The sequence below is a fragment of the Osmerus eperlanus genome, chromosome 14 (assembly GCF_963692335.1).
Source record: "Osmerus eperlanus chromosome 14, fOsmEpe2.1, whole genome shotgun sequence".
NCBI lineage: Eukaryota > Metazoa > Chordata > Actinopteri > Osmeriformes > Osmeridae > Osmerus > Osmerus eperlanus.
The window spans coordinates 665433-678024 of record NC_085031.1 but is presented as its reverse complement, the minus strand read 5'-3'; the positions used below and the strand labels follow the sequence as shown (position 1 = coordinate 678024).

Genomic DNA, 12592 nt, shown 5'->3' with positions numbered 1-12592 from the left:
AGTATTGAGATGAACTTTTGTTAATGACCAAATACTTATTTTCCACCATAATTTGCTAATAAAATCTTTAAAAATCAGACTGATTTTCTGGATTTGTTTCTCATTTTGTTGAAGTGTACCTATGATGAAAATCACAGGCCTCTCATCTTTTTAAGTGGGAGAACTTGCACAATTGGTGGCTGACTAAATACTTTATTGCCCCACTGTATATAATATTAGCAATTTTATACAAAATACGTTCAGCTGGGAGAGCTTGTCCTGAAGCAGGGCGAGGATGATGGTGTTGAAGGCAGAGCTGAAATCCACAAATAGGATGCTGGTGAATCCATGTGCTGTAGGGTGAAGTGGAGGGCCATGTTAACTGAGTCGTCCACAGACCTGTTGGCTCTGTAGGCAAACTGCAGGGGGTCCAGGAAAGGGTCTGTGATGGATTTGAGTTGTGCCAGCACCAGGCGCTCAAAAGACTTCATTACCACAGAGGCCAGGGCGACGGGTCTGTAGTCATTAAGTCCTGTTGGCCTTTGCTTTTTGGGCACAGGGTTGATGGTGGAGGACTTGAGACAGGCTGGTACATGGCATGTCTCCAGGGAGGTATTAACCCTCGTGCTGCCTTCGGGTCACATGACCCAAAGGTTCATAACGAACCATCGTTGTGTTTACCCAATTTTACCCAATACAAAAACAAATAAAAATAATTTTCTTTTAACCTTCGCAATGTGGGGGGTCTGAGACAGCCCAACGGTTAAAAGAAAATGCTTCACTTTGTTTTTGTATGCGGTAAAGTTGTCGCAATACGACGGTGGGTCACAATGACTGATGGGTCAGAACGACCCGAAGATAACACAAGGGTTAAAGATGTTGGTAAACACCGGAGACAGCTGGTCGGCGCAGTGCTTGCGGGTGGCAGGAGAGACAGAGTCCGGCCCAGCTGCTTTGCGGGGGTTCTGCCTCTTGAAAAGTCTAAACTTAACCCTCCTGAATAGAGAGTCGTCACTGTAGGGGGGGAGGGGGTAGTTCAGGACAGTCCAAATGTCTCTCAAATCTGCAGTAGAACTAGTAGTGCTAGCCCTACTAATCTGACAATGGCTAACGATGAGGCTAACAGCGAACAAGCCCAGAAAAGCACACTGGAGGGGGATGATTGTCACCGGCAATTTGAAGTGGAGGATACCTCGTTGGTCACGGATGCCTCTGGTTCCAGCAACAGCGCCAGCATGGGTCTTTCAGAGGCACACCGCCTAACCAATGTCCTGACTGAAGAGGAATATTCCACTGACCCGTACCTTTTTTGTCAACGGCCTCTCCCAACTGAATTGATCGGTGAGTGGTGGTCCTTGCCAGCCTTGTTTGAGGGACGGCTACAAAAAGTTCCCATGTGACCAGGATAAGCAACGCTTCAGTCCGGCTTGGTATATGTGCCAGATGGGAGGCTCAGGTAACGTTACAGTTGAGCGTCAGTGGTTAGTGTACTCACCCAGGGCAAAACGACTGTTCTGTTTCTGTTACTGGCTTTTCGGTGAGTGACATGCCTCAGTCACCAGTCCCAAAACGAGGTCATTGCAGCTCTTTCCAAAGAGACGCTGAGCACAATAATCGATGAGATAAAGTCAGCAAAGTTCAAGTCACAAACATATGTCGGTTTTCTACCAGTCACAATATACTGAACTGTATGTGGAAGATTTGTCGAGAGGACAGAAAGTTTATTTGTGAAACTGATATGTGGATTTTGTGAGTGTTGAATGTCATTTTGGCATTTCTGGCAACGTCAGTACCGGTCCGAGCACATTTGGCGTCCTAGGCAAGATTTATCACCCCCCCCCGAGAGCGCAAATCGGGGTGCCGCTATATAAAACTGCGTTGTCGCTCTTTAGTAAGGACCTTATATGTTTGAGCCATCAAAATCACCTTAAATTAATTGAGTTACAAAATGCTTCTATATTACTCCTAACTATTATAGTTACAATAGTTAGCATACCATTACATTAGCTAACACATGCAAAGTTGGCCGATGCTCCTCACAATGCTACCTCTGCTTAAATAATTTAGCTAGTGCCATATTGTTTTAATATAATTATCTAGCTAGCTAATTGCAAAAGGCTACATAGAGGCAAGCTTAGCTCGAATTGTTCAGACTGCGGCATGGAATAGGAGCACACTGACCCAGAACCTCATTTTCTGGAGCCTTGTGACTCCACATTAATTGGAGTGGTGAAGTTTAAAGGGGTCATTGACTGGGTTTTTGGGTATTTCACACTGTTCCTTAACCCTTGTGTTATATTCGTGTCATTCTGACCCACCGTCGTATTGCGACAACTTTACCGCACACAAAAACAAATTGAAGCATTTTCTTTTAACAGTCGGGCTGTCTCAGACCCCCCACATTGCGAAGGTTAAAAGAAAATGCTATTTATTTGTTTTTGTATTGGGTAAACACAACGATGGTTCGTTGTGAACCTTTGGGTCATGTGACCCGAAGGCAGCACAAGGGTTAAGGTCTCCGAATAGGGTATGTAACATTGGTTGGGCTGAAAATGGCCCGGGTGCTGTTCTATGCCCCCTGGTGCTTCCTGTGAAATTGTCCCGGGAAAAAACGCTAGTTTTTCTCATTTTATGGTATGCTCATGAATATATAGATGAGCTGCGCGCTGATTGGTTGGTTTTCAACGAGTGAAGCTGCGGAGCAAAAACGGAACACGGCCAACAGCACTCACGGAAACATCGAAAGTGGAGACTTGAAATTAAAATCTATTGTGTCTACACAACACGGTTTCAACAGATTGACTAAATATCATTTGAAATAATAACTTTAGTTATCCCTCACGAATGAGGGAAGGATGGAGCGCAAGATCGACAGGCGGATCGGTGCGGCGTCCGCAGTGATGCGGGCTCTGCATCGGCACCTCGTGGTGAAGAAGGAGCTGAGTTGAAAGGCAAAGTTCTATATTTACCAGTCGATCTACGTTCCTACCCTCACCTATGGTCACGAACTGTGGGTAGTGACCGAAAGAACGAGATCGCGAATACAAGCGGCCGAAATGAGTTTTCTCCGCAGGGTGTCCGGGCTCTCGAGATAGGGTGAGAAGCTTGGTCATCCGGGAGGGGCTCAGAGTAGAACCGCTGCTCCTCCGCGTCGAGAGGGGCCAGTTGAGGTGGCTCGGGCATCTGATAAGGATGCCTCCTAGACGCCTCCCTGGTGAGGTGTTCTGGGCACGTCCCACTGGGAAGAGGCCCCGGGGAAGACCCAGGACACGCTGGAGGGACTATGTCTCTCGGCTGGCCTGGGAACGCCTCGCGGTCCCCCAGGAAGAGCTGGTGGAAGTGGCCGAGGAGAGGGAAGTCTGGGCCTCCCTGCTTAGGTTGCTGCCCCCGCGACCCAACCCCCGGAAAAGAGGCAGATGATGGATGGACGTTAGTTGTTTCCACTTCTGTTGTCAAAGCAAAAGGGATCGACTTAGGTGGGTAACGTTACAGTTTAGCAACCAAACTATATTGTGATTCAACTCAGCTTCGGTTAGCTAGATATCTTGCTGAAAAAAATAAATAAAAATAACCTGACAAAGATCTGGCCAAACATGCATCGTGAATTGTAGATTTACATGACAACACAGGTTATTTATTCGAATGAAACACAGTCAGGAACATGAAATAACGTGTTAGCCCATTTTCCAATAAACTAGGCTAAATCATCACACATTCTACCTATGCTCTTGCGTTAGCAAGCTAAACTAGTTTACATGCCTACAGTCTAGGTGTTTTCACTATGTAGCTGTTCTTGCATTCCTTGCAAATCAGCGTTAATAAAAAGCAGATGAGCTAGAGTCTAGCTAACATTGACTCGACAGGCATGGCTGATGTTTGTCTATACCATAGTGTAGAACAGGGGTTCTTAACCTTTTTGACGTTGAGGCCCAATTTTTATAGTACAAAGTGGCCCGGGGCCCATTAAACTATGTATAGGTTTAATTGACTTCACTCTTGGTTTGATTTGTATTCAATAATAAACCAAATCCACTTACTGTTTAACAAGCAAAAACCTTGTCAAATAAAATTACATGATAAAATGGGATCATCACAAAGACTTTTATTAAATGTTTATGTAAACCTGCTGTATCCATACTGTATCAAGACACCGAACAGGCTGATAATTCATGGACCAAATCAAGCTGTGACAAGAAAAACATTTCAAGGATCAAGTCAGGCTTTTTAATAATAATAAAAAAGACAAATAGTAGGATTTTACTTTAAATTAATAAAAATAAATTATATATAAATCATTCAATCAATAAAAATGGGGTGATAAAATAAATGCATTGTGACATCCGTGGACTCGTCTAATTGCAAAGAAAAAAAGGGCTAATTTTTATTCTTTCTGTAAGTTGGTGCTGTCTGAGGCCATGTCCGCGATACGGTGACTCACAGTGTCGTTTGCGAGTGGGATGGTCAGCAGCTTTTTTGCAGCGGCCTCTCCGATTAGCTCATGGCACATATCAACAGCGGCAGGCAGAACCAACTCCTCCGCTATGGTGAATGCTTTCTTACTCTGTGCTACACGTCTGGCTACGAGGTAGCTGGCTTTCAATGCACATTTAGAGTTGCTTGTCAGTGACACGACAGACCTTTTCTGCATCTGCAGACCACTTTCCTTCCTCTTAAAATATTCCACCGGCTTTCCCACGAGCATCGGGTGCTTGGTCTCTAGATGCCGCGGTAGTTTTGAGGGCCACACTCCACACACTGGGCTTTTGGCACTGCCTCTGTTCCTCCATTTACGAAACCGTATTTAATGAAGTCGAGATTGTATTTTCCGCAAAAACTTTGTCTTTTGGGTGGGGGTGTCGGCAGGACGTTCGTCTTCATTTTTTCTTTTAAAAAACTTCTCCATTTCTTCTCTGTGTATTGGCGCTTTTTAAACAACTGATTGCATTACTGCCTCCACATGGTCGAAAGCTGCACGCAGTCTCGCGACCCTTGCGGCCCACAGGTGCAAAACTGAAAGTTTTTTTCAGCCCTCTGGGGGGCGCTGGCGGCCCAAGTTTCTATGGTTAAGAATCACTGGTGTAGAAGATCCCTGTTCAGTTCGACCCTCAATTACACATTTGCTCGAACCATTTAACCAAGGACGGTTTTGAAAACCTGGGACAATGTAAAGCAGGATTTGTTATGAAGCTGTTGCTGAAAAGAAGTGCGTTCAACCTTGTGTTCATCACAACCGCAAGCTGTGGTATGATTTTGTCGGTAAGCAATGCTAATGTATCCTGTATCTAGCACCAGACTTTCTCCAGTTCTTTCAAATAGATCTAGACAGGCGTTAGCAACAGGCTAGACTGCTATTCGTTTTCTGGCCATTTTTTCAGAAGCTTCCCTTCTAATGCCAACTACAGCTAGTCTAGCTAGAGTCATTTGCTAAGTAAGGTATGTTGATGTGTTTTGAAACGTATTTAGCATTCTACTTATGCTAGATACAGGAGACATTAGCATTGCTAATAGGCTAACTGTTAGTCAAAAAATCATACATACAGCTTGCGTTTGTGATGAGCATACGGTTGGAACAGCACCTCTTTTCAGCATCAGCGGCTAAGCAAATCCTTCTTTAAATTGTCCAAGGTTGTCATTCAAAAAGGTCTTTGGTCTATTTTTCATTTGTGTACCATCTAGCTATCAGAAATTGTAATAATATGGTAGTTTGAAGAGGTTTATGAAATGAGAAATCTAATTTTATTTGATTTAGCCCTTTACATTTTGAAAATCTGACCTATGGTTGTTGAGAGATATGTGGCAAATGGTGATCAGAATATGGGATTGAAGATGACTAATGCTGAAGATGAGTTTGTCCCTGACATTGAGCTCTTCCCTAAAACTGAATCTGAGCCTGTAGCAAAGGTACAACAAAACTATGATGAGATTCCAAACACTGCCCTTGCTAGTGTAAGGTATGGCATAGGGCTGAGGCCAACTGCAGCTATAGCAAACGCAGCCCTGATTGATGCGGGAATCATCACAGAAGACAACACAAGTAAAGTCAGGAGTCAGGTGGCTGAGCGGTGAGGGAATCGGGCTAGTAATCAGAAGGTTGCTGGTTCGATCCCCGGCTCTGCCACATGACGTTGTGTCCTTGGGCAAGGCACTTCACCCTACTTGCCTCGGAGGAATGTCCCTGTAGTTACTGTAAGTCGCTCTGGATAAGAGCGTATACTAAATGTAAATGTAAAGTGATTGATAAGAACAAGGTCAAAAGAGCACAGGAGAAGTTGATGCGAGAGCTGGGTGAAGAGTTTGAGGAGAAATACAGGGAGGAGAGAGGGATCTCCTGCCTCCTCTTTGATGGGAGGATTGACCTAACTAACGTAATGATGGAAGCTGAGGGCAGTGACCAATCCTTTCCTGCAAAAATCAAGGAAGAACATTATAGTGTTGCTAGTGAGCCTGGCAGTACCTACCTGTTCCACTTTACCCCAGACAAAGCAACTAAAGAGGAGTCACATGCTGAGCAGATTGCTAAGGTCCTGTTTGGGTGGCTAAAAGAAAGGGGGTTTGACAAGACCTTGTTGGCCATTGGAGGAGACTCAACAAATGTCAACACTGGTGTACATGCTGGAGTAATGAGGAAGCTGGAGCTGCACCTTGGAAGAAAACTGGTCTGGTTAGTGTGCAACCTCCACACTAGTGAACTAACCCTGCGCCATCTCATTATTGACCTTGATGGCCCTACTATGTCAGACAACAAATTTTCCGGGCCCATAGGAAAGCTCCTTGATTCTGCTACAGACTTGGAAATTAATCCAAATTTCACCCAGATCTCTGTTAGCCCTCCACTGATCAAGTTGCCAGACAAGGTCATTCAAGATGTCTCAACTGATCAACACTATGGCTATAAGATTGTCTGTGCAGTCAGGGATGGAGTGCTACCTGCCAAGTTGGCTCTGTTGGAGATTGGACCAGTGAACCACAGCCGCTGGCTCACCACAGCAAACAGACTTCTTAGGCTCTGGGTGTCAAAGCACAGACTGAAAGGAAATTAATGCAATTAAATTATTGCAATTAACTGCAATTAATTGTCGAATTCATCATTGGAGTACTATCCATGTTGGTTCAATGTAAAGGTCAAGAACTCCTGGATTGAAGGACCTAGGCACATCTGGTTTCAACTGGACTGACTCAAGTCTCAGAGGAAGGACGTGCTGGATCTAGTTATGCCAACAGTGAGAAGATCTGCTTGGTATGCCCACAGTGAAGCCATACTCCAAACAATGCTGTGCTCAGAGGATCAGAGGGAGAGGATTGAGGCGGTGGAGAGAATCCTGGCTATGAGGGGAGAGGGGGACCCAGACACTCAGCTGGGGGACTCCTCTGTCAGAACCAGAAGGACACCTGACATCCAATGTGATGCTTCAAGCATTGGTGACTTGATCAGCTGGTTAGAAGGTGTGTCAGAGCCACCTCTTACCTGCTCCCTAAGCACCTCGCTTGTGAAAAACTTCATCAACACCCCAATGGAGGTGCTCAACTGGCCTTGCCACACGCAAAGTATTGAGAGGGTTGTTAAAATGGTGACTGAGGCTTCTGCTAAGTACTTTTCACAAGAAAAGAGGGATGGAGCGATCAGGGCTCAGGAGACCAGCAGGAGGCTAATGTCCAAGAATGAATCAAAGAAGGACTTGTGTAACCTGGCAAAGTTCAGGAAGTCAGGAGATTGTTCCTTGTAATGATATCCAATAATATTCATGCAGTTCACTAGCTAATAAACATGTACATTTGATTTGGCTCTGTAAATCTGAATGATTTCCCTTATATTTTTCAATATCTTATAAAAGTGATTCGAAAGGGTAATATTGGCAATAAAAAAAATAAAAAATGATGTATCTTAGAGTCATCCTATCAAAAAAATAAGCTCATATTTGAATTCCCCATAGAAAAATACATAAAATAGAGTAAAGACACCCCTCATATTAGAATTTCCTTAAGATTCATGTTGGCACCTGAGTATGGCCCGCCCTAATAACATACACTTAAATCACAAATCATTTGGTTGTTTATTCATTGTTCACATCTATGGGCTTTTGTTGAACCTAGCCTAGATACTATGAGCTACTCATAAGTAAAGCTAATATCTTCTAAGTGTTACACAAAAGTTTTTTTCGGTACACTTTAGACCTTGTACTGCTTTTTAATTCAAGCCTTCCGCGGTTTAAAATACTGGAGGAGGAGCAAGAAAACATGCAACTGGAAAGAACCGTTCTTACGCTGAAAGACTTTCTGACACAAGGTGAGCCTCCAGGAAGCAGGCCACAGAAGCGGTGATACAGAGCCTCCCAGCAATTCTCGAAGCTCTGAACCGTATCCAACACCACCACAACAGCACACCCAAGGCAGCCTCTGAAGCTCATATGAATTAATTTTCATGTTTGTGTTTTGGAACGATTTGTTGGAGGACATACATCCTGTCGAATTACCTTCAAAAAGAATCACTGGATGTCAACACTGCTGTGGATCTTATTGACAGTACTGTGGCTCAGATCAGAGAGTTACGCACAGAGGAGGCCTTTAACAGTATTGAGAACAAAGCAAGAAATATGGCCAGAGAAAGCGATGCAGCCACCGAGTTTGCGGAGCAGAGGGTTCGCAAGAGAACAAGGCATTTTGACGAGGACGCAGAGGATGACCAGATAGAGGACAGCAGACGCCGCTTCAAAGCGGATATTTATTTTTACATTCTCAATGTTTTTGTGGGGCAGTTTGAAAGTTGATTTTCAGACTTCAAAAAAATTGCCAAACTGTTCACAGTACTCTGCCCAAAGCGGTTTGAGCATCCTTCGATTTCCCTTTAATTTGAGATATGAGGTTTCCATTGCACATATTTAAAGGTCTCGTGTGGAACCGATCTAGTCCCTTGGTTGATGTGGCTTTGCTTGATGGACACATGAAATATGTGCAACAGGTGTAAATTCTCCAATATGCAAATACATACAATTTGTTTTATGAATTTCTTATTCCCGAAGATACTTTTGTCAGACATGTATCCCAAACATGCGAAACCAGAGTTCAAGTAAATCAAACCTACGATTCATGAGGAGAATATTTTTTTTAGTTTTGGACACATTTTCTTTGAATAGAAAAATCCAAGATAGCGGCTGTTATGGGTCCCAATGGTTGTTTTGTTTCCCATGAGAAATGGGGCAAGTAGCTATTTTCAGGCATTTTGGACTTATGGAGAGGAGGAAAAAATCACATTGACTTTGGGTGTAGCCTGTGGCGCCATCTATGGGCTCATGTGGGCCTTTTGTGGTGTGGCAGTTACTCATGGCCTGTAGTATAGATGTAGCCTGGTCCTAACCAGACTCTCATACATGTAATTTGTACAGAGAGTCTGGGATCGCTCCATTGACAAGCGTTAACTTCCTTGAGGGCGGGTACTCTGTTGAAGTTTGCCATATCCAATCGCTAGTGTTTGCCTTAGCCAACTCCTTCACCACTAACGGAGCTACCTGGAAAATCAAACTTTTCCCAAACCCTGTGGGGAGGAGAGCCAGAACATCATGGCCACCAACAAAACTCTGCAAAGATTGTTCTTGCTCCGGCTTTAACTTTTGGATATTCGGCAGTGTTGCCACAACGGACCGAATGGCTTCGCTCGCATCTTTCTCCGCCGCCATTACTGAACTACAACTCAAACTAGCGCACAACATCAATGTCATCGTTCTCAGCCACTCCCTCTGTTCGCTGATTGGACCTACAAAAAGTTGATTTAAAAAATCTGACTAATATGCCGAAATCCCAGACCTAGTACAGAAGCAAAATGAAAATTGAGCGGAAGTATGTAGGAGGGCAGAGCCAGGCTAGTATAGATATACCAAATAGGAAGATTTTTATGATTGGGATCTTGAGTTATTGGACACTTTAGACAGATAAGGAGAATAATAATACGGATTCTAACAATAACCATAGGTTTCCTCCTGACGGAGGGATCCTAATAAAGCCAACTAAAATAAGTGTCCTCCTGGTGTAGAAATGCTAACAAATACAATAGGTTTCTAACAATCTTAATAATAAATCTGCACAAAAACCATAGGGTTTTGGCCTCTACGGGACTTGAACCCCTTAATAAACAAAATACTTAAATGACAGATGGTTGGGTTTACACATGTAGTACAATGCCAATACATTTAGTCATTTAGCAGACGCTTTTATCCAAAGTGTTTATCCAATACCAGTTTGTTCAATGGTATCTGTGGGGATTATTGGCAATGTATTTTTGTTTTATATCCACTTTGGTTTAAATTAAGGTAAATAGACAAGCAGGGAAGACGTTTTATTACAGGTTATTCACATAAGGAGCTCCATTCCTTTTCTGTGTTAACAACAGTGCTTCTGATTAATTATTGTATATATTACATATCACATCAATTTTGACATTGCACAATCCTGCCCAGACAAACTCATTCTACCCACAGAGGTAAGGTAAGGAACAGGACATTTTAAATGTCAAACTGGACCTGTTCTTCTCTTTTCTCCTTTTAACGCAATTGGTTCCCCTCTAGATGCTAGCACTATCCATTAAAGAAAATCTTATAAAACACATCCACAGGCATATAAACTCAAATAAGCATTGCGTGTTTAGAATCTTGATTATTATACACATTACTTGAATATGTATTACTCGTACATAACACACTAAACATAATGGACCAAACTTCTATATACGGTGGAAGCACAATTCTGTTAACATGCACCACACAAATAACACGTACAGATTATACATACTAAAATATGTCCATTATAAATGATAATAAATGGTGTATAGATTTTGTTTATGCTTTTACTACAACTAACTGGATGTGCATGGTTGTCAGGAAAGTGGAAATGTGTGAATGATCAGTATTATGTGGGAAGATAAGACAATAAGACTGAGGTGCTTGGGGTCTAGATACCATTGTAATGCCTAAACTGAACCATTATCAACAGGGTCAGAGTATCATAAACAACATTAACAACAGAGTTCACAGGGTAGAAAGTAATAGAACAAAACAGCAACAGTAATGGAGGGTAAGTGTATTCTATGTATCAACCTTCCCTGACAGGGTTGTTTGTAGATGTGTCCTCACTCACCACCGTGACCACTATGAGATAAGAAAGAAAAAAAGGGGGGAAAAGTTAAAGCATTGCCAAATCTTTGAGACCTAACCCCACAATTGGTAAAACAGTCAAATTGCTTGCCCTTCAATACAGATGCTGAAAGTCAAACTCAAGGCATCTTATTCCAACTGTGCCCTCTAAGGAATGTAAAGGCTGAGCATCTCGTTCACCCTTTGTCCACCAAGACAGTCCGGCAAGAGTCATTTGACCCCTATGAAGAGAGAGAATTTTTTTAAATCTTTGCACTTGATCAAATTCCAGGGGTCTCATTCATAAACGTTGCGTACGCACAAAACGGGGCTGAAAGTGTGCGTACGCCACTTCCCATGCAAAGGTTGTGATATGGAGACAGTGGGAATTGGCGACGCAGATGACTTTACTGTGGTCAGACTGCAGAAAGTAAATGTGGGAAGAACGATATTTATATATTTTGTTTTCCTCACACACTTTTTTTCACTCCATTTCATCATGATCATGAAGATTAAATCCAGCAGTGTTATTTGCGCTTGTACTGAGTGATAATTGTTCCATAAACACCTTTTACAATCCAACTCAAATTTTAAATCAAAATTCAGCGCTGTCTCGCCATCAGATTATCCACTATGGGAGTGCAGGAGGGGGAGATGCCCCGACTGCATGGAATACAGGATAACATCACATATCCTACCTTTTAGATAACTGCAGAACCCAGTGTATAACTAAATATTAGTGCTCCCAGCTAACACATGACGTTGCGGCAACGTTGCCAGTAAGTGCTCAGATGGTAACCCGCGACGTTACCTTCTGGAAACGTTGTGGCAACATCGTAGCAACGTTATAAAGGGAATGTTGCCAGTTGGTCCCATGAACAACGTTGCCACAACGTCGTACCTTGGTCGGCTGGTTACGTTATTTTTAGACCCTTGGACAACAGTGCCGCAACGTCGTACCTTGGTCGGCTGGTTACGTTATTTTTAGTCCCATGGACAACGTTGCCGCAACGTCGTACCTTGGTTGGCTGGTTACGTTATTTTTAGTCCCATGGACAACGTTCCCGCGACGTCGTACCTTGGTCGGCTGGATAAGTTATTTTTGGTCCCGTGGACAACGTTTCCGTGACGTCGTACCTTGGTCGGCTGGATACGTTAATTTTGGTACCATGGGTTACGTTGTGGTTACTTCGCTCTTTGGTCGTAGGACAACGGATTTCGAGTGCATTATAAGTGGTTTATCCAGAGATGGAGAGATCACACTGGACTGCTCTCAGTTCTGACACTTTTGTAATGTAGCCATAGTGTACATGAATTTCAATCACACACAATATTAAATGTTGCATCCCAGCACGTATAAATGTAGACAATGCATGTAATTCATGTGCAGCTCAGCCCCAGCATGTCATTGGTTATCAATTTTCTCATATGCAGAAACATAGCTTTAATAAATAAAATACTTCACTGATATAATTTAGTCTTTCATTCTTTAC

General features: G+C 43.1%; 1 protein-coding gene and 1 long non-coding RNA gene across 2 annotated transcripts in view; one reads left to right on the top strand and one right to left on the bottom strand.

Moving 5' to 3' along the window:
• LOC134034122 (uncharacterized) overlaps positions 1–12592 on the top strand; it is a 76661-nt gene that overhangs the window by 21865 nt on the left and 42204 nt on the right. The gene's annotated exons all lie outside the window — the stretch shown is intronic.
• dnm1a (dynamin 1a) overlaps positions 10167–12592 on the bottom strand; it is a 286115-nt gene continuing 283689 nt past the window's right edge. Inside the window, exon 23 of the mRNA XM_062478483.1 lies at positions 10167–11114. Coding sequence (XP_062334467.1) covers positions 11096–11114 — 19 coding nt within the window. The 3' untranslated portion in view covers positions 10167–11095. The remainder of the gene's footprint in view (positions 11115–12592) is intronic.